Raw genomic sequence first — 26,072 nt, forward strand, 5'->3', positions numbered from 1 at the left:
AGGAGACACATTTCAGACAGAGAGAACAGAGGTGAGGCTGGAGTGTGCCTGGGGAGGAGGGAGGAGGCCAGTGTGGCTGGAGAAGAGTGAATGAATGGTGGTGAGATCCTAAAAAGTGTGTGTTTGTGTGTGTGTGTGTGTGTGTGTGTAGAGTGCGGTAGCAGTGGGAGCCAATTGTGTAGGGTCTTAGAGGTAAGAATTTGAATTGGATTCTGGATTTTGTGCGGAATGAAATGGGAAGCCATTGGATGTTTCTGAGCAGAGGATGGACGTAATCTGATTTAGGACTCGACAGAATTCCTCTGTCTGCCGTGGGAAGAATAACTAGTAGAGAAAAGGAGTGGGAGAGGTAACCAGTTAGTAGGCTACTGCAAGAATACAGGCAAGAGGTGATGGACCGGGGACTAAATGTGTAGATGTCCAGATGTGGTCAGATTCTGGGTTTGTTTTGAAGGAATGCCTCTAAGTCTCCTCTTGACCCAGGTCAAGATAAGAAACTCAGGCCACCTGAACAAAAACCAGTTCTTCCTTTTAAAAGGTGTATTTCAGAAGAGTTGGAAGGACAGGGGAGATAGATTGTGGCTCATGCTCACATGTTAATAATTTTTGTCCCTATCAAACTTTCCTCCATTGACCTACCTAACATTTGTGGGTTCTTCTGAAACAAGAGGGGCTCTATCTCTTTGTACAGTTTGGAGGCTCCTCCCTTTCAAGTTCCACCTCTCCTTCCTTCTCCTATTATAGGGTGTGTGGATTCTTCTCAGATGCCCTGGGAGCAGTGCCTGGTTCCCCTTGAGCAGGAGACATTCATGAGGGCTTTGGTGGGAAAATCCAGCTTTGTTCAGTGACCTTTGGACAATTGCAGTTCCCAGTTTTTCAAGCAGTGCTCTGCCATCCTCTCTCAGGCACCCACTGCAGAGTTTCACCCTGTGACCCTGAGTCCACAAAAAATCCTAATGCTGCACCCTGCGAACCCTCACAGAATCTCTGGCCATTAACCCCATGGTGCTATATTTTAAATGGTGTGCCCTGGCAACTTCTTCTCTGGTTCCTGACATACTTCTAACTCCACCCCGTGAATTTCTCTCATCCTCTGTAACTTCTAAAGTTTCCAAATCAGCCTCATTGTTTGCCCAGCTACAGCAGCCCTTTTTTCTGAGGATTCAGGCGTCTTCAGTAGAGTAGGGCAAAAGCATACACTGCTTCACAATGTCTCCATTGACCTCCTTTCCCTGTGCCTCTAGAGATCTAGAGATCATGCCTCTAAAATTCAAGAAGACCTGGGTCCACAAAGACTTGCTTAAAAGTTAATTTCCAATTCCAGTTTCACAAACATGATTTAGAGACTTCTGCAATTTAGTGAATTCATGTGACAGGCACAAGTGTGGTTCTCTGCCTGGAACATCAAATTCACTAATAAGCCTATATAGTGTATATTCTGCTGAATTATAATCACACCTCTAATCTTGGAGTGGCCTCCACTTTTTCTTCATGCTCAGTTACAAGATGGTGATTTAATCCTGAGGAGCAGTTATCCCTGAATGTAGCCCTCATGGGGCTGAGCTGCCACAAGTTCCATCTTGGAAAATGGACAAATATGCAAACAAAACCCAAACAGACAGACAGACAAAATACTGCAAACTTGACATTGTAAAAGAATAAAAAGCCAACTAAATCTTTACTGAAGCATCTGATAAAACACCAAAAAAATATTCTAGTCAAAACACAGAACAGGGAACTCTACTCAGTGCTCTGTGGTGACCTAAATGGGAAGGAAATCTAAAAAAGAGTGGGTATATGTATATGTATAACTGATTCACTTTGCTGTACAGCAGAAACAAACACAACATTGTAAAGCAACTATACTCCAATATAATTTAATTTAAAAATTTAGCAAAACTCGGGGCTTCCCTGGTGGCGCAGTGGTTGAGAGACCGCCTGCCAATGCAGGGGACATGGGTTCGTGCCCCGGTCCGGGGGGATCCCGCATGCCGTGGAGCGGCTGGGCTGCTGAGCCTGCGCGTCCGGAGCCTGTGCTCTGCAATGGGAGAGGCCACAACAGTGAGAGGCCCGCGTACCGCAAAAAAAAAAAAAAAAAAAAAAAAAAAAAATTTAGCAAAACTCAAAAATCCTCTTTCCCACTTAATGCCTATGATAGCATTATAGCTGCCTCTCCCTCATCAATCTATCTCCTCGTTATCTCCAAAGACCCCAGAACTCTCTAAAAGACCTGCCTTGTGCCTTTTGTCTCTCTTTCCTTGTCCTTCCTGTTCCAGTTTCTGCTCCACTCATTTCTCTCATCAACACAACTGAAAGCCAGACTTGTTTGAATAACAAAATCTTCTTAGAAGCCACGGAGGAGGGAGGCTATGACCATAGAGAAATAAATTTTTTGTCCCAATCCTGTTATAAAATTTATGTTTTATCATAGTGATTCTTCTGTGTTGCAGAATGCAGAACTATCTCAATGGGGCAAGGACAAGAAGTACATGCTCGAAAGCTGATTCAGATGTCAATGCAGCAGGTATGTAGCAATGGACAACTACTCTTCATGCAACATTCTTGATATTATTCCTCTGGCCATCTGGTCTACTTAGGACCAAGACAGTGATGGGCAAAGCATTCTACCTGTGATGTTCAATCATTATTTTTCATTTTTATTTATGTATATAGAGTCAACCTTTGATTTCCTACAAATTTTAAACCTCCAGCTAGTTTGCTCCTGACATCCCCACAAAATACTTGTTCCATTTTCTATAGCATATGCTCCATTTTATTTTCACTAAATATTTTTTGATAATTTGGCAGCCACACTTTCTGGTTCCTAAAGGATGCAGCTCTAGCAGTCTTGGAATGTCATGTTCAATATTAATAGATAGTGCTTAAGAAGTGACAGATTGAGACAGTCAAATTTCAATTTTCAGTTAAAGTGAGACTTTCATTTTTCATTAATGGGTAGTTTCAGGCAAATAAGAAATATTTGAGGGTGTTATGTTTAAATATTGATAATGGTTTTTATTGAAAATTGCAAGCTGGATGGAATGTTGAGAACTATTTTTCATCACACCTAATAAATACACAGGTCATTAATTTTCTAGAAGTGGTTGGTAGATAGCAATCTCAGCAGCAATAAGAAATTGCGCCATTGATAAAACTAAAATAAGATCTTGGTTTATTTTTAAGCTTTTGATCTCATAACGTCTGTAGCAACTGTGGTGCAGCTTTTCCCTGGGAATTAATGACTGGAGAGGGTTAATGGGCTAAAACTCTGCTTGGTTCATCAAAGTTTCAGGCTAGTCATTAATTCTCAAGTGCGCCAAGCCTTAATCTTTACCACTTAATTAAATTCAATAATATATTGTATTTAATTTATATACATTGAAGAAATTATATATAATTATTTTTACTCAGATCAAATAATTCACTCTATTGAGTGATTTGACAGTTTGACTTTGGGTCTTAAATAAGTTCTTCAGTTTCCACGAGTGAGAAACTTCTAAATTTGGTACAGCATTCACATTAACCTTCTTTGGAATCTTAGCTTTTATAACTTCCATGTTCTGTGTCTCAAGGTAGGATAAATATTGATAATAATGGCATTATCAAACAAACAACAACAATAACCCATGAATAGGTACAGCCACACTGCCACTTGAAAGATTTAGGATAAAGCTGACACGGTGGAATGCAGAGCAGGGAATCAGAGAGTAACTGGATCCACGATGACACAAACCAACCATGAAGTCCATCTTGGTCTAGACATCCCAGTTGTCTAGACCAACAAGTCCCCTTTGCTGCTTAAGCCAGTCTGAGTTCTGTTTTCTCTTGCAGTAGAAGGTGTATATACAGGGCTTACCATATATACACTAAGCTCAATGATTTGTAGCTGTATTTATCTGATCTCATTATATAAGTATATCAAGATATTGTCTGGCTAATAAACTGTGTTCTTATAGAACTGTGACGGTCATGTGAATTACATTGTTAAAGAAGGTTTTATCAAGTATTTAGATAGTGCTTAGAAAGTTTTGTGGTTTCAGGAATATCTGGGAGGAGTGATGGCAAAGAATAAGGTTTAATATTATGGTAACAAATGTCACCAAATGTATTTTATTGCCTCTGGTGAAATAAAATTGGTATTTTAAGTCAGGAGAAGAAAACTTAAGCATAAAATTCTCTCTCTCTGCTCATTTGGGCCTCCTCCCTCCCCTTTTAGTGTACAATGTGCATCTGCATAACGCATTAACCAGACCTCCTCAAAGGTGGGAATGCCTGCTCGAATGCAAAGATCAATTTTTTTCCCCTTTTTTCTGACGCTAGCCAGGTAACTTCTTAAAAGATTAGCATGCTTTTCCAACTCTGCAGGGAGCCATGGTGACTTGTTGCTGGCTTTGTATGTGTACCTGGACTGTGTATCTTTGGTGAACCTCATGTGAAATGTCAGCATGTCATTTTGATGTATGATCCTTTGTCTCGAAAATGTATATGACTCTGCCTTTGACTTGTAACAGGCAAGACAGGTCTCAGAGCTTCTGTCTCCCAGGCTATAATCCTCAGTTTGGCTCAAATAAAATTCTCTCTTTTCTTCCTAACTTGATTGTTAATGAATTTTCGTCGACACCTCCAACTTTCATGAGGTAATGTGTATCTCTCTTTGTGACAGTGGACAACTTGGTTTCGGGGTGAGTCCCTTCTGATTTACCCTAGGCAGGACAATTTAAGTTACAAATTCCAAAATACCCATTCCCACCATTAGATGGTGCACACACTGTACTTAAACAAGTCTGACTTCAAATTTTAACTTTTGTTCCCTTCTAAACCAGGGGTGGCAGGATACAATCATTTTGAACCCACTTGATTCCAAGTAACCAGCTTTACAACTAACAGAAAAAAGAAGATTGTATTGACATATAACAATTTCATTAAAATATATGTGCTCAAAACAGAGTATTCTTATGCCCTGAGTAAAAGTTTCAAAAAATTTGTTTGTATGTTTTGTTTTATTAAAGTCGTAGCAAAAAAAGTTATAAGGAATTAATATGAAATCATTTTTGAATACAGGGTGGCTGGGTATTACTGCAGAATTGTCACCTTGGCCTAGAATTCATGGAAGAATTGCTAGAGACATTAACTACCACTGATGCCAGCAATGATACTTTCCGAGTGTGGCTAACTACCGAGCCCCACGATCGGTTTCCCATTACATTGCTTCAGGTTTGTTACTGTGAGATAAGTATCCTTTCCTTGAGAGTTATACAAATAAAGATGGCACAAATATGATTATGGAAAGATGGCAAACATAACAGGGCTTTCTGGTCCAGTAGAGGCTGCGTTGCAAAATCTTATGCCATTATCGTCAAAATCTTGACTATAATTATCAAGATTATATGGTAAAGATTCCCACAGAAGAGTTATAAGACTCAGTATTAACTTATTGGGTTTTAGCTCTGATCAATGCAAGTAGCTTACACGGTGCCCATTTATGTACCATAAGCATATTGTTGGCTGATGTGTTGTAATTTCTATTTTATTCTTCACAGTAATTTATAGAAACAAAACTACTATTTGCTTTTCATGACAGACTTCTCTCAAATTCACTAATGAGCCACCCCAAGGCGTTCGCGCAGGTTTGAAAAGAACATTTGCTGGAATTAATCAAGACCTTCTGGATATCAGTAATTTACCCATGTGGAAGCCAATGCTTTACACTGTAGCATTTTTACACTCCACGGTGCAGGTAACTTCTGAGAGCAGTTTGCACATTTAGAGGATGCTAATGATGTTATGTTTGCCTCTCTGCTGCACTGTCTGCTCTCCTCACCTTGCTTTCTTTTTCCTTCATGGCACTTTTCCCCACCTGGCACAGGACATGCATATTTGTTTATGTATTTATGTGTCCTCCTGCCCCCACACCCCCACTTTGGGCCCCTAGAGTATAAGATTCTCCAGGGCAATGACTTTGTTCTTTTGTAACTGCTGGGTCTCCCCCTGTGACAGCAGCAGCTGGGGCATTGCCAGAGCTCAATAAATATTTGTGGGATGAACAAACGGATTACTGTGATAGGAGCTTGGTCTTGAAAGTGCCTGTGCTGGCCAGGAATGTTATATACACCACCTCATGTAATACTAACAGCCACCTTTCAAGGTAGGATTTATCACCATCTTACAAGTGAGGAAATTGAGACTCAGAGAGGTTAAGTTCCTTTCTAAACAGTAGATCTAGGAGTCAAGCCCCATGCTGTCTGCCCTGGATACAAGTATGTTTCAACCCTCCTCCCACCGGTGACAGAAGTGGTGGTGTTGGGAAGGGGAGTCACAGGGGTCACCTGTCTTCTTCACGTTGTTTGCTCTTTGCTTTTACTGTGTACTTATATAGTCATTTAATAATTTTATGGCTGCCCAGCAACATCTCTATGGGATTATTTTCGTTTTGTTATTGCTTTGTTCTATATTTGAATTTTGTATTTTGTTCTGTATTTGAAAGCTGTATAATTTTAATGTACTTGATTCACTCCTTGATTTCACAGAGAGATAAAGGGACTCCTTTAACTCTTTCCTACATTTCTTCTTTCCCTGAGGTTGGAGTGAGGACAAAATGAATCAACTGGTTTAAACCAGGAGTCATGGTTCAGCTGTGCACAGCAGCCGGCAGAGCTTGGCCTCATCTCTACCCACCCTGCCCAAAGGTGGAGGGGAATTTGGTGCCCACCCCAGAAAACACTGGGCGTGTTTACCCGTAGGTTCCTTGGCCCCACCACTTTACCAGGTTTCATGCTGCCCAACAGAGAGGGCTGTTTAGAGGGGACAGCTGGTGTTTATCTGTCCCCCAACTCTGAGAGACTTAAAATCAGGTTAAACGCTTAGCGGGTGGTTATTTTTGCTAAGTTCCATTGTGGCCTTTGGATTGATTGTAAAGTATAGCTTTCAAGTCACTGAAGCTGATTTCATATATTCTTATCTGGGAATTGTTGGGTTTGCTAGGCCTTATCACACTCTAATACAAATATTGCTTTAAACTCTGTTATTTAAAGCCCAATTCACAAATAATAAATTTTATGATTGTTTTCCTAGTAGTGATGATTCAACTCTTCCACTGTGCTTATCACAGACAGATGACTGAGGGGTATTTTCCATATGGTCAACATGGCAACCTGTGTTTTTAGTGGCCATTATCCAAGGGTTAAAAAGAAGAACAGGACCATGGGCCAGTCATGGGGCCGAAGTGTGCTTGCACTTAAAGTGGCTTGTATTTGGGTTAAAACAGAAAAAAATCTCCACTGCTAAGGCCGTGAAGCTAACAGTGGCATGTCTATGAAAAAAAAGGTTGCGAAGATCTCTTAAAATCCAATCATAGTGTGTTAGAAAGAGCACTTCACGGAGAGTCAGGAAGCCTGGATTTTAGACCTGTTGTGACATCAATTAGCTACGTAAGGTTGGTCAACTTATGTCCCTCTCGAGGCTTCTGTTTCCCCATCTGTGTGTTTAGAGGCAGAAGGAGGTGATCTTTCAAGATTTTTCCCATTTCTAACATTCTGTTGTCCAGTTCTATGACTATACAAGGAGTGCAGATAATTCAAGCATTTTTCCCTCGGTTCTAGTTTTATCAATTTCAGAAATGTTTACTGTGATATTGCCTAAACATATTCTTTTCTTGGTTAGGATAAAGCCAGCTTGACAGAAAAATCTGGAATTCTTTAGGAGCTTGTGGTCCTGGGTCAGCATCATCTGCATCACCTGGGGACTTGTAAGAGTTGAATTTCAGGCCCCACCCAGACCCACTGAATCAGATTCTGCGTTGTAATAAGATGCCCAAGTGATTCGTGTGCACATTAGAGTTTAACACACAACTGTTACAGGAAGGACTGTTCTGAATAGACAGATTGTGGCTTATATTTTTCTAGTGTTGGATATAATAGTCAAGTACCAGATTTTCTTTTTTTAACATCTTCATTGGAGTATAATTGCTTTACAATGGTGTGTTAGCTTCTGCTTTATAACAAAGTGAATCAGCTATACGTATACATATATCGCCATATCCCCTCCCTCTTGCATCTCCCTCCTACCCTCCCTGTCCCACCCCTCTAGGTGGACACAAAGCACCGAGCTGATCTCCCTGTGCTATGCAGCTGCTTCCCACTAGCTATCTGTTTTACATTTGGAGTGTATATATGTCCATGCCACTCTCTCACTTCATCCCAGCTTACCCTTCCCCCTCCCAGTGTCCTCAAGTCCATTCTCTATGTCTGCGTCTTTATTCCTGTCCTGCCCATAGGTTCTTCAGAACTTTCCTTTTTTTTTTTTAGAGTCCATATATATGTGTTAGCATACAGTATTTATTTTTCTCTTTCTGACTTACTTCACTCTGTATGACAGTCTCTAGGTCCATCCACCTCACTATAAATAACTCAATTTCGTTTCTTTATATGGCTGACTAATATTCCATTGTATATATGTGCCACCTCTTCTTTATGCAGTCATATGTTGTTGGACACTTAGGTTGCTTCCACGTCCTGGCTATTGTAAATAGTGCTGCAATGAACATTGTGGTACATGTCTGTTTTTGAATTATGATTTTCTCAGGGTATATGCCCAGTAGTGGGATTGCCGGGTCGTATGGTAGTTCTATTTTTAGTTTTTTTAAGGAACCTCCATACTGTTCTCCATAGTGGCTGTATCAATTTACATTCCCACCAGAAGTGCAAGAGTGTTCCCTTTTCTCCACACCCTCTCCAGCATTTATTGTTTGTAGATTTTTTGATGATGGCCATTCTGACCGGTGTAAGGTGATATCTCATTGTAGTTTTGATTTGCATTTCTCTAATGATTAGTGATGTTGACCATCCTTTCATGTGTTTGTTGGCAATCTGTATATCTTCTTGGGAGAAATGTCTGTTTAGGTCTTCTGCCCATTTCTGGATTGGGTTGTTTGTTTTTTTGATATTGAGCTGCCTGAGCTGCTTGTATATTTTAGAGATTAATCCTTTGTCAGTTGCTTCATTTGCAAATATTTTCTCCCATTCTGAGGGCTGTCTTTTCTTCTTGTTTATGGTTTCCTTTGCTGTGTAAAAGCTTGTAAGTTTCATTAGGTCCCATTTGTTTATTTTTGGTTTTATTTCCATTTTTCTAGGAGATGAGTCAAAAAGGATCTTGCTGTGACTTATGTCATAGAGTGTTCTGCCTATGTTTTCCTCTAAGAGTTTTATAGTGTCTGACCTTACATTTAGGTCTTTAATCCATTTTGAGTTTATTTTTGTGTATGGTGTTAGGAAGTGTTCTAATTTAATTCTTTTGCATGTAGCTGTCCAGTTTTCCCAGCACCAGTTATTGAAGAGGCTGTCTTTTCTCCATTGTTTATTCTTGCCTCATATATCAAAGATAAGGTGGGTTTATCCCTGGGTTTTTTATCCTGTTCCATTGATCTATATTTCTATTTTTGTGCCGGTACCATACTGTCTTGATTACTGTAGCTTTGTAGTATAGTCTGAAGTCAGGGAGCCTGATTCCTCCAGCTCTGTTTTTCTTTCTCAAGATTGCTTTGGCTATTCGGGGTCTTTTGTGTTTCCATTCAAATTGTGAAATTCTTTGTTTTAGTTCTGTGAAAAATGCCATTGGTTGTTTGATAGGGATTGCACTGAATCTGTAGATTGCTTTGGGTAGTAGAGTCATTTTCACAATGTTGATTCTTCCAATCCAGGAACATGGTATATCTCTCCATCTGTTTGTATCATCTAATTTCTTTCATCAGTGTCTTATAGTTTTCTGCATACAAGTCTTTTCCTGATTCGTTAATGGATGAATTGATTCCTCCAAATTTACCTGGATATCCCTTGCTTTATACAAACACGATGTATATACTTTTGTCCATGCAGAGACTGAAAAAAAGAAGAGGGAATTGGTTTATGTCACATAATATGAAGCTTCTGGGCTGGGGAGAGTGTTGCCGAAACTCGGCCCCTGTTCACCCTTGCTGAGTAGAAATGCGGAGATAGAGTTTTGGGTGAAGTAAAAAAGAATAGCTCTATTGCTTTGTCAGGCAGAGGGGACCAGAGCAGGCTAATGCCCTCAAAACTGTGTGTACCACCCTGGAGGGGGTAGTGAGGAGTCTTATAGCGTTCAAGGAACAGGGCATGGTCAGCTCATGCACATTCTTCTGATTGGTTGGTGGCCAGGTAGGTAATTGGGAGTCAGCATCATCAATTGTTTGGTTCCAGCTGGTCTGGGGTCTCTGTGCTTGTGGGCAGCATACAGTTAACTTCTTCCACCTGGTGGGGGTTTCAGTATCTATAAGACAGCTCAAAGGACATGGCTCAGAATATTATCTGTAGTCCTTGAGGAAGAAATAAAGGTCCTTGACTTTGTTTAATGACTAAAGTATTATTATTTGGTCTTGTTTTTTCTTTTCTTTTTGTATTTTCTCACCTCTCTGATTAAATTTATTCTTTGACTGAAGGTTTTCTACAGACAATAGGCAGGCGGAGGACATGGGTGGGGGGTTCTATCCTGGGAAGGCCTCAGAGGTTCCTGCTGGGTTACAAGGGGTTCATGCTGGAATCCATAACACATGAGAATGCAGGAGCGAGTGGTAAAATAGCCAACCCCTGCCTGCCCTCCAATGTGTTTCTCTTACTGAATCAAAGTTTGGCATCATGCCATCAACTCACTCCAGCTCAAGAGCATCGTGTGTTATGCGGACCCTACTCTTGTTGCAGAGGACAAAATGAGCATCCCTCCTCTCCTATAAGAAGGGGAAGTAGATTTGGCTGGTCAAGGACAATCTTGGGCAGAAGAGTGGTGGAGGGTGTCTTGGGATGGGAGCAGGATTACCTAGTAGAAGGGGGTGCGCTGCCATGGCAACCTGCATAGTTGCACCAGCCACTTCTGCACTAAGCTCTGCTTGCTTCCTACTCCTCCTGGCTTCCCTCCCCTCTCCTCCAGGAGCTCGACCTCCACGTTGACCAGGAGGTTACTGCAGCAGCGGCCGCTCTTGCTGCAGTCGGCCGATGTCTCTGCCTCGGCCAGCCAGCCCTCCTGCCCTCCCCGTGGGAACCTTTCATCCCCAGCACCATGGGGCATGCCTCCGCTTATTTGGACACTACTTCCTGAGAACGTTTCCCGCATCCTCTTTTATTTATTTATTTATGGCTGTGTTGGGTCTTCGCTGCTGCGTGCGGGCCCTCTCTAGTTGCAGCAAGTGGGGCCCACTCTTCGCCGCAGTGTGCGGGCCTCTCACTGCAGCAGCTTCTATTGTTGCTGAGCATGGGCTCTAGGCGCGTGGGTTTCAGCAGCTGTGGCACATGGGCTCAGTAGTTGTGGCTCACGGTCTCTAGAGCGCAGGCTCAGTAATTGTGGCTCATGGGCCCAGTTGCTCTGTGGCATGCGGGATCCTCCCAGACCAGGGCTCAAACCCATGTCCCCTGCATTGGCAGGTGGATTCTCAACCACTGCACCACCAGAGAAGGCCTCCCGCATCCTCTTGAAGATGACTCTAGGGGGAAACTTCCCTCTGGCCTCAATATTCTCTCTACATTTTGCCAGAAAGTCCAGTGTAGCACTGTTCTGGCCTTCAGAGCAAGCCCACACTCACCCTTCAGGATTTTAATTTTAAATATACCTTCCTTCAAAGTCTTGGTCTTCTGAAATTCAACAATTCTTCTTCAACAATTCCATCCGTAGTCTCCTCCCAACACCTCCTGCAGGTCACAATAATGTTTCCTGTTTTGTTCCTATTGATAGTCAATATACTGCCCCTTGTAGTACAGCACATGGGACCCATGAGCATCTTAAGCAGTGGTCCTCAGCCATTGCCTGGGCCCCAGAATCCCCTGGAGGAGGCATCGGGGTGAAGAGCTCAGACCTTTTAAAAACTTCCCAAGTGATTCTAATAGGCAGTGAGAGTGGAGAATAATTCCCGAAGAGCCACTGCCCTTAAGGGAGGAGCCTTTAGTCATTTTTATGACCTTTTCATAGTTTGGATATTTCTCCCCCTCACCTTGCCTCACCCACATTGAAGCCCACATTTGGGACTTTTCTTATGGCTTATACACAGCTTTGTGAGGTTTACTGCAAGAATCTTTGATTAGGAGTTCTAAGGGCCTGCAATGGCAGTTGCAAACTCGGAAATTTTACCATGGCTCTTAAAATATTTGTTTAATATTTAATAAAAATGGCCATATCTATGGGGCTCAGAGAGTACCACTGTTAACAGTTCCTCATTCAGAAAAGTGTTTACTTCTTTGACATATATATATATATATATTTTTTTTTTTTTTTTTTTCTGCGGTACGTGGGCCTCTCACCACTGTGGCCTCTCCCGTTGTGGAGCACAGGCTCCGGCCGCGCAGGCTCAGCGGCCATGGCTCACGGGCCCAGCCGCTCCGCGGCATGTGGGATCTTCCCAGACCGGGGCACGAACCATGTCCCCTGCATCGGCAGGTGGACTCCCAACCACTGCGCCACCAGGGAAGCCCCTCTGACATATTTTTTAGGTTTAAGCCTTGACAAACACTCCCTTCAAATTTAATACTGTTTATAACAGTTCTCCCTTTGGGGAGGTGTGATTATAAAGTTCTTAGTGCAAATCTCTTCAAAATAATTACAGTAACATGATACAGATTTTTAAGAAGATCTTTTACACGTACCTCTGTAGTGTTTCCCAGTGGATCTGACCATTTCTGTTAATTATTTTTACCTATTCAAGTTTCCCTTATATTGTCTAGTATAGATTGCATTTTTCATCTTATGCTAACTCCAGTTATTAAATAAATAGGTGTGATGCTCCACAGAGAGCTTTGTTTTGAAGATGGGACTGAAGTGAATCTGCGCTGGACTGTGGGAGGCGGGGGATCATTGGACTGAGGTAGATTCTAACATAAAACTGGAAATAGCTTTGACATCATTAAAATGATGACTCCATTGAACAGCCTCTCTTCGGTGTTCTAAGGAGTATTCCAAGTTTTCCATATTTCACTAGTAGTTGTGTTTTATATATTCTTTGGAATAAAAAGAAGGAAGCTTATTGGTTCAGTCTAGCAGGGAGTAGACTAGTCTTCCTAAAATCATCATCTCCAACTTAATAATGGATAATAACCCCCTTCTGTTGAGTCAGGTTTTAGCTCTTTCTCCTAACATCAAATCTGTCTATGTTTCATCCCTGAATCATCACGTGGGGACGTAGTTCCAGCTACTCACCAGAGGTTGTCCTCTGCTGCAGTGGCACAGTCCTGCAGCCTCCTTCTGGATGAATCGTGAACTTTGCATTCCTGTCTTTGCTCCTGACCTTTGCTAAGCCCGGGATTCTTTTCTCCCTTCTTTTCAAAGACCAGCTTCAGTTTCATTCTTCCCAGGAGCCCTTGATTGAATGTCTTCTTCAAGCTTATCACCTGTGAAATTTTGACAGTTAATTATATTTAGTACCCTGTTGTCCTTTCCTGTTTTGTCTTATTTTCTCAACTAGATTAAGACTTCTTGAAAATGCACTGATTCTAATATTTTTCTATTATTGGACTCATCCTAATATTTTTCTATTATTGGACTCATCCTAATATTTTTCTAAACATAAGACTCATCCTATAGTTTCAGAAATACTAATTGGATTGGAGAGATTCAATATGCCAAATATTCCAAATTCTAGCAAAGTCCTCTGTTTTTGAGCTTCCAAATGAGGTCTTAGGTCCCAGTGGTTTGAGTCTACCCTGATATTATTCCAAGATGATACTTAGGGGTTGTTTTTTTCTTTATTGTCACTTACAGGGGTCAGTGAGTAAAAAAAAAAAAACAATAGCAAGAAAGTGAAATGACCTCATTTGTGAAAGAAAAGACACCACATTTTGTCTTTTTTTCTAAAAGGAGTTAAACAGTTTATGACTTTAGTGAACCAACCTAAAAACTGAACATTTTAAATAAAAATTGATAGTAAGTAACATAAAATGAAGCAAACCTCAGCATTAGGGCAATTTTCAAAGATCACATTTTAAGGAGCAACTGAATTGCAATTGCTCAGTGCATGTAAACGGGAGTGTTTCCACAGAGACAATTTAAGCAGCTTCAGTAATTGGAAAGAAAGAATTGTTGTTCATTCAGTCTCCTACCTAATTGAACAGTAAATTTTAAAAACTAAGTCAAAACAGGTAAAACTGTTTTAGAGTTGATTCTATTTTTTTAAACAATGGGAAAACATTTGTGTTTGGTTCGTAAGTGGTTAGCATTCTTCTCTTTGAAGCCCTCAAGGTGGAAGAAATCCCAGAGCCTCAAGTGTTAGCTGAACGCATTTTCGTGTTAGTACCCTATAGACCCTCCAGGCCCCCCTTGCTCCTAGAGCAACCTGGAGGAGGCTCACCATAGTGCTTCTTGGGACCCACGCAGGAAATTCAAAACCACATGTCAGCTTCCTAATTGACCCTCCGGAGAGTGAGAGAGAGTGCCTTTCATGCTGATAATCATCAACTCACGTGTTTGTTTATTAGACAACCATGATCCTTCCCCTGAGGCGCAGGTACAAAAGGGGAGACAAAAATGGGAGATATGTCTCCTCCTGTCAGGGCCTCCTCCCAACCCCGTGGCTCCTCCTAATCTTCTCTGTGTTCACGGTGGAAGATGGTTCTTCACGGCTCCTGAGTTTACAAACCTCTCTAGTTTAAGTTCTGACTAGGACAAACCCTGAATACCTGTTCGGAACTCTAAGTCCAAATGCGTGGGAGAAGGGATATTGCTGGCTCTTCTTAGGCTGGTTATTCACCTTTGGTCTAATTGGCTAAGGAGTGGGGAGTCACGCCATGCAAATGTCCAACACCTGACAGCCTAACCTAACGAAGAACAGCTCTAGAAATAACGCTAGTAGTTGACATTTTTTGTTGTTGTTGTTGTTGTTTTGCGGTACGCGGGCTTCTCACCGTTGTGGCCTCTCCCGCTGCGGAGCACAGCCTCCGGATGCGCAGGCCCAGCGGCCATGGCTCGCGGGCCCAGCCGCTCCGCGGCATGTGGGATCTTCCCGGACCAGGGCACGAACCCGTGTCCCCTGCATCGGCAGGTGGACTCTCAACCACTGCGCCACCAGGGAAGCCCAGTAGTTGACAATTTTAAGGGTTGTTTGCCCTCAGTCTGACCTCCCAGGGTGGACATCTGGATCCAAATTATTTTTGATGTTTTTATTTAATATCTTAAAAGAGGACTTCCTGGTGGAAGGAAGTTCCACCAATTATTTATTCCTGAATAAATAATTGGACCTTTCTTAGAGAGACTGATTGTGTGCTGAGGCAGGGAAAGCTGATGGTCTGGTGATGTTTGAGTTAATCCGTGTTGTTTACTAGGTGATGACGGCCTGGAAATATCAGTTCTAACACTCACATACCTTTAAAATGGTCTCCAGAATATCAAAGCAATTGAGTCATTTGGCCTGAGCCTCATTTGATTATTTGTGAGTAATTTGGTGATTTGAAACAGCCGCTGTTTCACAGGAGAGACAAATGAAGGCAATATGAATGTTTTAAGAGAGAGATGTCATGTTTTACCATAGAAAACGTTTAGTTTTCAAAATCTGAAACTGCAAGATTACGAAGTGAAACTAGCAGGAAGTCTAAATGCTCTTGAGTGCTTAAGTCATTCACCTTAAAAAACTAAAATTCAAACCCTTGCATTTAACATTTGAAACTTTCAACAGTCCAGTTTAGAATAAATTAATTCATTCAACAGATATTTATTGAGCACCTACTGCACTTTTTGAGTTGACGATGGAGACCTACACTTTTTAAACCCAAGAACTCCAATTTGGCAAATATTTGGAGATTTGCTCTTGAAAGCCTTCTAGAGCCAAGGAGTAATATCTCTCTTTGTTACTATATCCAAAATCATATACTGTTCTTTTATGATGTCAACTTATTTCAGTATCGTACCTTAATTTTACTGTACTCTATGTTTTAATAATAAAAACAGGTATCAGCTGCAATACAATTTAAAACTCTTGCTCAATTACTTTTCTCTGTTGTTTTTAAGGAGCGACGCAAATTTGGTCCCCTAGGATGGAATATTCCTTATGAATTCAATTCTGCTGACTTCTCAGCCAGCGTTCAGTTTATTCAGAATCACCTTGATGAATGCGATATTAAGAAAGTGAGTGAAATTGTTTTTTTTTTTCTGTCTTGATTGCCATCCTTAAATCAAAGTTCTACAGACATTCCCAGTCTGGGATATGCAGTGGCTCTGCTGAGGTTCCCCCCAGCTCTCCCAAAGGGGACCGATCATTCCAATCACCTGTTTACTGGTCCAGCCATTTCCACTCACACCCCTACTGCCCATAGGAGCGCACTGGGACTCTCCATCTCACACTTGTGTCCCCCTCCACCCAATCTCTCTCTTTCCTGAGGACATGCACAACAGAGGCAGCGCCCTGACAAAGGAACTCATTGTGTTGAGAAACACCACAGCCTTCTTCATGTCACATCCAAGCGCCACAGTGTACTTCAAGAGAATATATACCTTAAATCAGACTTTTCTTCCTTTATCTCACTCATGCTTCCTCAGAATCCTCAGAAATGAGAATATCTCCCAGCCCATGTAAAAGTTCTTTTGTACCTTAAGTCACATCTTAACAGACACTTAAGCTTATGCAGATAAATAGCAATGATTTGAATAATGGTCACTGATCCTTGTGTAACACTTCACAGTTTTCAAAGTGCTCGCATGTGCAGGGTCTCGTTTTTATTTTCACAACTCAGTGAGGTAGATACCCAAGGTGTTACTATGATCCCCATTTTACTGATGACGTACTAGACAAGAGAAGACAAGGAACTTCCTCAAGGTCACCGAGCTAAGAACACAAACCCAGTTGTCCTTTCACACAAGTGTTGCAAGGAGTTGGAAATCTGTTCTATCCATGATCTTGAGGAATTTTATGAGCCTCTCAGAGCCTGTTTCCTCATCTATAAAATGGCCATGGTTTCCGTGAGGAATAAATGGGCTAGCATTTGTGAAAGCACAGTGTATGGTACATAATCAGGGCTCAATAAATACAAGTTTCCTATTGTCTCTCCCTCTCTTCCTTCTCATAGTAGATCTCAAAGATAATCATGCATTCTGCAGTATCAGTATGATGACAGTGAACCATGATGAATTATTGCTGGGTAGGGGGGAAATCTAGAATCACAGCATAATTTTTCTTAGAAATTACAAAGGGATATTAAATTGAGTAGGACATTTTGATGAAAAATTATATCATATGGGTTCGTATTCTGGGACTGTTTATCATTTTGGTATATACAAATGACAGTTACCTTGAAATAGTTGCTTTGAAAGGCAATGAAGCTGAAAAATAAAAATTTAACCAAGAGAAATTAAATAAAAATTAAGCATCCTTACTTCTCCTACCCCAAATGTATTGAAGTATTTTTTAAAATAAAAAAACTATTAATATCTGAAATGTATTGCTAGTATAAGATTGCTATGGAAATTAATAAATACTTTGATGTAGTCATAGCTCACATAATGAAACAGGAAAGGATTGCATTGTAGAAAAATCTTGTGAATAATGTTCTAGTTGTTCTTATACTGTTTCAGAAAATATATTACTAAGAAAGCACATTAGAGCATTGATTACTTGGTTTTTCTCCTTTCTTCACTAAACATGACCTTTTTCTTCTCTAACAGCTTGGCATTACTATAATGAGTATTACAGATAATTACATCCACAGATTGAAAAATAGTCTTCTTTTCCCCCTATTTTAAATAATCAATGAGCAATATAGTCACCAACGTTTAGTACTGTAGATTTTTCTTTGGTGAACAAACCATAGCAGTTCCAGTCATGTAAGAGCAAAAGAGTTATTAATATAAGATAATGAGTAATTTTAAATGCAGTCTAGCCATTGCTTCCTTTTCCAGACCTTTCTTTTAGAGGAAGATCCAAAATGTTTAGAACTATTTGTTTGGGTTGACAATGAATAATTCTTTTCTGTTTTTAATAAAGGGCGTGTCGTGGAGTACTGTTCGGTACATGATCGGAGAAGTACAGTATGGGGGCAGAGTCACGGACGACTTTGATAAACGTCTGCTTAATTGCTTCGCTAGAGTAAGTCAGTTTAGGGAAAAAAAAGCATGGATGTACATCTCATTGCATCTTCCTATTAAACAAGAATATTTTTTGTTTGTAGCAGGTAAGCCAAACTTAAAGGGAAAAAAAATACATAGCAGAGCTTCTGAAAAGAACCAGCCAACCAAACCAAACCAAAACCAAACCATCTAATAATCTACTTGTGGTCCAGGACAGAACAAAGGTCAACTCTCAATGGTCTATGAATCTTCTCCTGTATAGATTAGCTGCTCATGTCCACGGTCTCTCCCCACTTCCCCTCCTATAAAAATACTGGACATAATATCTCTGCCTTTTCCTCTGATTGCAAGTCTTCAGGGCGATTTGAAGCCCCAAGATAAGTGATTGGAGAATGAACCAAAATTTGAGTTTTCTCATCTCTTTCCATTAGGACAGACAATTGAAAACTGATGAAGTGTTCATTTTTTCCTCTGTTCCCAGTAAAATCTGCATATATCATGTGGGTAAACATTTTCTAGAGAATATTATTCTTAGCAATTCTGGCTTTCACATCAAGGGTGAATAGTATAAGTACATCTACCTGATTCAAGTTATTCCTAAAACTTTTACACATTAAAGAAGCAAAATACATTACCTGAGCAGAAAAAAAATCAGATATTTTACCGTTATCTGAGTTCTTTATATTAGGATCTAAGTTGTTAATTCTTTGATTTTTTTTTTCCCTTTTAACAAAATTAAGACCTCAACAACAAGGCATAAGCTTTGAGGGTATTTTGGTAAACTGGAGGTTGACCAGAAATCTGAATTTTTTTTCAACCCTTACTAGTATTTGCAAGTTTTTCTTAAAGCTGAATGTGGAGAAAGGTGGATGATAAGCATTGGTAAGGATGTGTGGAGGCAGATCTGGTACAGATCTCTGGGGAAGCAATTGGGCAAAATTTACTGAAACTAAGTATCCTGGGTAAACATCCCAGAACATTTCTAGAAAAAGCCCACGAATGGATATGTATAAAAATGTCATGACAGTATTGTGTGTGGAGCTGCAGGTGACCATCATAGGTTGGGTTCTCCAGAAACAGACTCTGAGATGGAAATCTGCTTGTGGGTCATCCCTTCCCCCAGGGCATGATCTTGGTTGAGGTGTCTCCCTTCTGCCAGGGCAATTCCTGGGAGGGACAATGTTGTGAGCCCTCAGTAGCCAGTACTCCAGACAGCTGGGGGAGCGAGTGCCTAGGTCCTGGAGAAGGATCTGGTAGCGCATTACAGCATCCACTGTGAGGCCGAAGAAGCCTAAAAGAATAGATAAGAAGCCTAAGAGAACAGATAAGCAGTAGTGGGTGAGCACATGTAATACTATTGCACACCCTTCAGGGGTGCAATCTGGTGGCACTTAGTCATATGAAGCATGTATGGGGACTTCCCTGGCAGTCCAGTGGCTAAAATTCCACGCTTCTACTGCAGGGTGGGCGCAGGTTCAATCCCTGGTTGGGGAACTAAGATCCCACATGCCGTGCGGCATGGCCAAACTCAGATGATTAAAAAAAAAAAAGAAGTGTGTATGATATGACTACCCTCTGAACCAGAATCCCACTCTTGAGTGTATCCCACTCTTGAGTGTATGTCCCAGAGGAATTCTCAGACAAGTCTGTGGACATGTACAAAGATATTATTCATAGTATTGTTTGGGATAGTGGGAAGTGGAAAGCAACCTGGGAGTCTGTCACAGAGGAATAGATGAGTTAAATGTTATAGATGCCTATCATGGAATACAATGCAGCACTTGGAAGAAATGATCCGTATGACACCATGCATAGATCTTAGGAACATAGTGTTGAGCGCAGAGCTTTAAAAAATAAAATGAGATCTATAAAGTGGTACATGTATATTTCTCAAGGATAAATGCATGAATTCAAGGACGTACATCAATATCTTTAAACAGAAGCCCTCAAACGGAAGGAGGCTGGGAGTGGATATCAGGGCTGAAGAGGGAGAAACTAAAATGAAAAGGGTCTAGAGTCATGAGAATAATAAAATGCAGGAGTATGATAAACTCACCTCTGTATCTGAGGTTCAAAAGAGAAAAAAAAAAGATGTCTTAGTAAGCATACTTTGTGTTAGAATAACTGTACAAGTACCTAAAATTGGAGTTTTGGCACTGGAGACTGTGAGAGGTGGTTAGATTCTGGATATATTGTACAGATACTACCAGCAGAATGCTGATGGGGAAGGAAGGGGGTTGGTCAAGGATCACTCCTAGTTTTGACCTAAGCAACTAGATGGAGCATGGGACTATTTACAGAGACGGGAAAGAACTGCAGGGAAAAAATGAGTTTTATTGGCTGGGGGTAGAAATTAGGAATTCTGTTTTGATCATGTAAACTTTGAGATGCTTACTGGACACCCAAGTGCAGTTGTCCAAGACTGTAAGCTCCATAAGGGCAGGCACTTTGCTTGTTTACATCACTACCAAATTCCCAGCACCTGGAATGGAATCTTTCACATAGTAGGTGCTTAGTAAATATTTGTTGAATAAGAGAATGAATGAAAATAAACAAGGCAGTTGGATTTACAGATGTGGAGCTCAGGAGAGAGCTCAGGGCTGGAGAAAAAGATTTGGAATTTGTCTTATACAGATGGCATTTAAAGTCAAGATATTAGATGAGATCATCATCTAAGAAGAAAGTGTAGAGAAAGGGAAGGAAAAAAAAAAAAAAAAGAAGCTAAGGACAAGGCTCCGAGTATTTTAATGTATTGAGAAAGAAGAAATGTCAACTGAGAGAGGTCAAGGAAGATGAGGAAAGGGAATTGACCTTTACTTAGTATTTGCTTAATAAATTAAAAAATTTTTTTTAACCTACTTTAAAAAAATATGTAAGATAGCCCAGTATAGAAAAACATAAACATTCAGCTTAGTAAATTTCTTCAAATAGACATAGAATGTGAATGACTAGGGAGGCAAAGGCCTGTCCTCTGCTGCCCCTTTACCCCGACCATGTTATCCAGAATTGCCTGAGTGAAAATCACTTCAATTGTAAACCAGTGCCTTCAAGTGGGATCCTCTTTCCCCATGACTTTCAATTTGGGGCTTATCTTTGAACCCTTATTTGTTTTCTCTGTTCTCAGCACCTTATGGTATGTCTCCCTTAAAACCAATAATTGTAGAACCTTATTCATTGTCCTTGGAGGATGACTGCTTATTTTTGTAGGGTACCTTCTAGAGTCTCCCAAAGTAATTCCATGTAGACTTCATACTCTGTATTTTGATTATACCAAAAACGTCCTCCAAATTTGGTGAAACTCAACTACTTTTGTGTTTTTGAGTCTAGCTATTTGTGGATTTACAGTTTATACTTTTGTACTTTATAAATAAAGTAGTGGAAAAACAAGAGGAAACTTCATTTTCCCTTTATACACATATGTCATCTGGCAACACAAAACTCAGTGTGGTCATTTGTTGTCTGTGTGCTGAAGACCCCATGGCCTTTGCCCCCCCTAGTCATCCACATCCCTAAAAAACTAATCTTTATAAATAATGACCAAAATCATAGCACCGTTTTTCTTTAATGACTTTCAACTGCTCCCCATTTTTTAAGTTAAGTACTAGTCCTCACCCTGATATCCATAGTCATCCACAATGTGACCTCACTTCCCTTTTTCTGTACAATCTCTTACCACTGCATTATATTTACCTTAGGGTAAATACAGTGATTTCATCATTTACCCAACCTGCCTCACATTTTTTTTTTTTGTGGTACGCGGGCTTCTCACTGTTGTGGCCTCTCCCGTTGCGGAGCACAGGCTCCGGACGCGCAGGCTCAGCGGCCATGGCTCACAGGCCCAGCCGCTCCGCGGCATGTGGGATCTTCCCGGACCGGGGCACGAACCCATGTGCCCTGCATCGGCAGGCGGACTCCCAACCACTGCGCCACCAGGGAAGCCCTGCCTCACATTTTTGCGTCAGTTTTTTTGCGTGTGTGGTCTCTTTGACAAGTTCCTTTGTCAAAATTCTATCCTTCAAGGCTTATCTACAAAATCACCTCCTAGGTAAAGCTTTACCTGACATCCATCTGGCTATTCTTTCTTCTTGGCTTTAAGCCTCCTTAGTACTTTGCTTATTTTTATTTCCTCTGTCTCTTACCTTCATGCACTTTATCTTGTGGTTATTATGTAATTGGCTTATCTCTCTACTGTGTCACAAACTCCTTGAAGGAAAGGACTGTGTGTGTCTCATCTTTGCATTCCATTCCTTTTCTAAGCTCAAGGCCTTGTGGACAGGAGTTGAATAGGATAGAACTGTGATGAGTAAAAAATGAAGAAAACCAGTAAACAGGGTATTTCAGAGCAATCACTGGACCTAAAAAGAGCTGGAAGAAGAAGGATATGGAGGGAAGATACTAGAGAAAGTGTGACCAACCGAAGGAAGGCACAATCCCCCTCTCTTTTCACGTGGAGTCCTCTGAGTGATTCAGACATCCTGCCTGCATTTCTGCTCCTCCCACCATCCCATTATTTCCCTCCCTACTGGGAAAATCACTCCGTTAGACACAGAAATTATTGCCTCAAATGAGGCTCACAGGCATTCAGCATTTTCTTTTCCTCTTCAGAATAAGTCTATTCACACCAAGTATATATCTGTTCTCTCACTGTTACCTTACGGATAATCAGTTCATATGGAATGAGAAAAGGATGTCTTAAGGAAAACAGTAAGATGGTTGGATATATCTGGTTCTTGTGTCCAGGGACGTAACTTAATTAACAGAGGGAGCTCTCCAGCTCAGGGTGGGGAGGGAGACGTTTGTAAGAAGTTTTCCTGCTCGTGTGCAGTGCTCAGCGCCACTGTGAGCCACGCTGAGCACAACATAAGCCCCCAGGCATGAGCCCTGTTTGCGGGGAGAAAGGAGGCGGTGAAAATGTCCAGATATGCTCTCATGTGTCTGGTTATTGCTTCTGCAATACATTCCCACGTCTCTTTAAAGTGAGCTCAAGGGTCATCAGATTACTTCAGCAGAGGGTGGGCTTGCAAGGCTGGCTCTCTCCTCCTCGCCCTTAGAAAGTATCTTCTTTGGTGTTAAACAAAGACCGGGTTTCATTGTTTTTGTGTTGTGGCCTCTCTCTTTCCTTAATCTATGTCTAATTATACTATCAGTGGTTTTGTTAAGGTACTTTCAAACCCAATATTAAAAATGATTAAGATGGAAATAAGGTGACCCTATCTCCTTGACAGTGGCAGTTTTGGGTTTTCATTTAGTTGTTCATCAATTTTATTTCTCCTGTTTTCTCTCCCATATAGGTCTGGTTCAGTGAGAAGATGTTTGAACCATCATTCTGTTTTTATACCGGGTATAAAATCCCCGTGTGCAAAACCTTGGACCAGTATTTTGAATACATCCAGTCATTGCCATCCCTAGATAACCCCGAAGTCTTTGGGCTTCACCCTAATGCCGATATCACGTAAGTTCCTGGCATTTTTTAATTTGAAAGGATCATTTGTAACCCAGCCTGGCAAAGACTGTGCATTTCATTTTCTCCTTTCCCTTCTTTTTATTTTACTGTGAGAAATAGTGTCACTTCCTATCACTTCCTATCTCGCAATTACAATTTTGTCATATGTTGGCCTGCTAAAGGTCACTAAATCCTACAGCTCCAGAGTTTATAACAATGTTAAAAGCTCTAATTTATGCATTGATTATTTCTCCTCTGTCGTGTCATAAAACCAGTTGGTGTTACTGGTCTTGATGCCATTGGTCTGATAAGACAGTAGCGTCCCAGTTCTTTGCCTTTTACATCAAAAAACCTAATAAAAAATAATGGTCATAAACAGAACCGCAAAGGGCCAGGAGGGTAGACAGAGGAGGAGGACTTGTATTTCTGTTTTGATGGTCCCTCTCCCCTTACTTGCTCACCTGCATCCTTCTGTAAATACCTGCCCATGGAGGGCTCGATGCAGCGAGCACAGGAGCACAGGAACACAGACGCAGAGCCCGGGAGGAAAGGCTCAGAGTGATGTCCCTGCTCCAGTCACTGTGGTAAGAGGTAGTGAGGGAAGAGATAAGGCATGCATCCAAGTCCCAGGCCCCTTCTCAGACCCATCCTTTGGATGAGATCTCACCCCTCATCTCTCCAGAGACCCCTACCTGAACACAAGACCACCCAGCTCCACAGAGAGGGCTCCAAGAAACCCCAGCTGAGAGTCTCCCTGGATGGTCGTGCCTTGGGCTCACTGGCCAAAGACCACAAAGTTTACGTCCAGCAGAGTGGCTGGTTTCAGGAAATGGAAGAAACCAAGACTCCTGTGGTAGATTCTAAGCTGTGACAACTGAGAGGAGTGCACTGTACCTCTCTCCTGGTCACTCACCTGCTGTGGCCATTTCAGCAGCACTGCAATGGGGCACCCTCTGGTTCTCTGCCCTCGCCCAACATCACAGAGTCCTGTTTGCTTCCATTGCATTGTGTCTCCACCCTGAGCATGCTCCCCACCCCAGCACGAGGCTTGACCTCTTGGCCTATGTGTCCCCCACATTCATTCTCACTTCTCCATAGCCTCTAATCTCTCCCGTGCCTCTTTTCATCTTCAAAGATGTGGGCGTGACCCCCAAAGACCCACGAATGGCCATCACTCGTTTCAGACCCCGTGACAGAACCGTGATGGTACTTTGGTGGCAGCTCTAGCTATTATTTGAAGAGTCTGTCATCAGTTAGCAGGAGACTTTTGAAATGAAGAAATAAAAAGGCGTCCTCAGAGATCCGTTCATGAATCAACATTATCTGAAAGAGAACACACAGAGAGGGAGGTTTACTTTAGCTAAGACTTTATAAATGTGAGTCAGACCACGTCACTTCTCTGCCCAGGACCCTCCTGAGGCTCCTGTCTTCAAGTCAAGGGCGAAAGCTGACAATGACCTACAGGTGACCTACAAGGCCCAGTAATACAATCTGCCCCGCCCCTCATGGCCTGGTCTCCTTCTGCCCTCTCCCACACTCTCGCCACTCAGCTCCAACTTCCGCTAGCTTCCTGTTAGTCAGGCCAGACGGCTCCCACCACAGGATACTTGTACTTCCTGGAACATCCTTCCCCCAGGTATCACTGTGGCTTACCTTTTCACCTCTTCCGGTCTTTGCTTAAATGTCACCTTTTCAATGACGCCTTCCCTGGCTGTCTTATTTAAAAATTGCAAACCACTCCCTAACCCCCACCCCAGACTCCATCCTCCTTGCCTGCTTTGTTCCTATCAATTGTATCACCAACTCTTTACTTATTTATTTGCTATCGTCTACCTACCATCACTAACATAAACTCCATTATGTCTGAAACTTTTGTCTTTTTTCACTACTGTACCTCCAGTGCTAAATAGTGCCTGATACTCAGGGAGTATTTGTTGAATGCATCAGCAATACTAAATTCTCCTAGGCTGCGGAGAATCTAATAAATGGGGATAGTCCGTGGAAAGATCTCATGAGTTCACGCGAGTGGGCAGAAAAATGGCTAATAAGTTTTAATGCACTTGTAAATTAACAATTGGAGTGGTTCACACATGAGGGCTCTAAACTTTGATTCCATCCTTGGCAAGAGCCCGAGGAGTCACCATAGCTGGTACCTGGAGAATCTGATCCTGTTTGGTACCACAGGATCCTACCAAGGAGTATATGAAACAAGGTTGGAAGCACCTCACCCTCACCTTATCCCTTACAGGGATGGCATTCATGTGCCTGGATTACTGCAGGCAGTTCTGGTCACCAGCTCTCAAGAGAGATAAACCAGAGCTAGAAAAAGTCCAGAGAAGGGCAACCAAATTGTAATCCAGATGGGAGGAAATGATAAAGACAAACTATTTTTTTCCCTTGAATTTTATCTTCAACTATTATAAACCCTCAGAAAAGTTGCAAGTACAGTGAACACCTATATACCCTTCACCTTGGTTCACCAGTTGTTAACATTTTGTTCCATTAGCTTTTTCTTGTTCTATATTTACATCTCTGTATATTTATATATCTACAGCTATATCCATACATAACCACATCTATTTCTCTCTGT

General features: G+C 41.5%; 1 protein-coding gene across 1 annotated transcript in view; it reads left to right on the plus strand.

The window, feature by feature from the left end:
- The window catches only part of DNAH8 (dynein axonemal heavy chain 8), a gene marked incomplete at its 3' end in the record, with an annotated part of 330,699 nt that overhangs the window by 266,920 nt on the left and 37,707 nt on the right, over positions 1-26,072 (plus strand). The window contains exons 83-88 of the mRNA XM_082847518.1: positions 2,451-2,524; positions 5,062-5,214; positions 5,582-5,737; positions 15,988-16,104; positions 17,957-18,058; positions 23,331-23,491. Of these exons, the coding sequence (XP_082703644.1) occupies positions 2,451-2,524; positions 5,062-5,214; positions 5,582-5,737; positions 15,988-16,104; positions 17,957-18,058; positions 23,331-23,491 (763 nt within the window). The remainder of the gene's footprint in view (positions 1-2,450; positions 2,525-5,061; positions 5,215-5,581; positions 5,738-15,987; positions 16,105-17,956; positions 18,059-23,330; positions 23,492-26,072) is intronic.

This window comes from Leucopleurus acutus, assembly GCF_964270905.1.
Source record: "Leucopleurus acutus genome assembly, chromosome: 10".
Classification (NCBI taxonomy): Eukaryota; Metazoa; Chordata; class Mammalia; order Artiodactyla; family Delphinidae; genus Leucopleurus; species Leucopleurus acutus.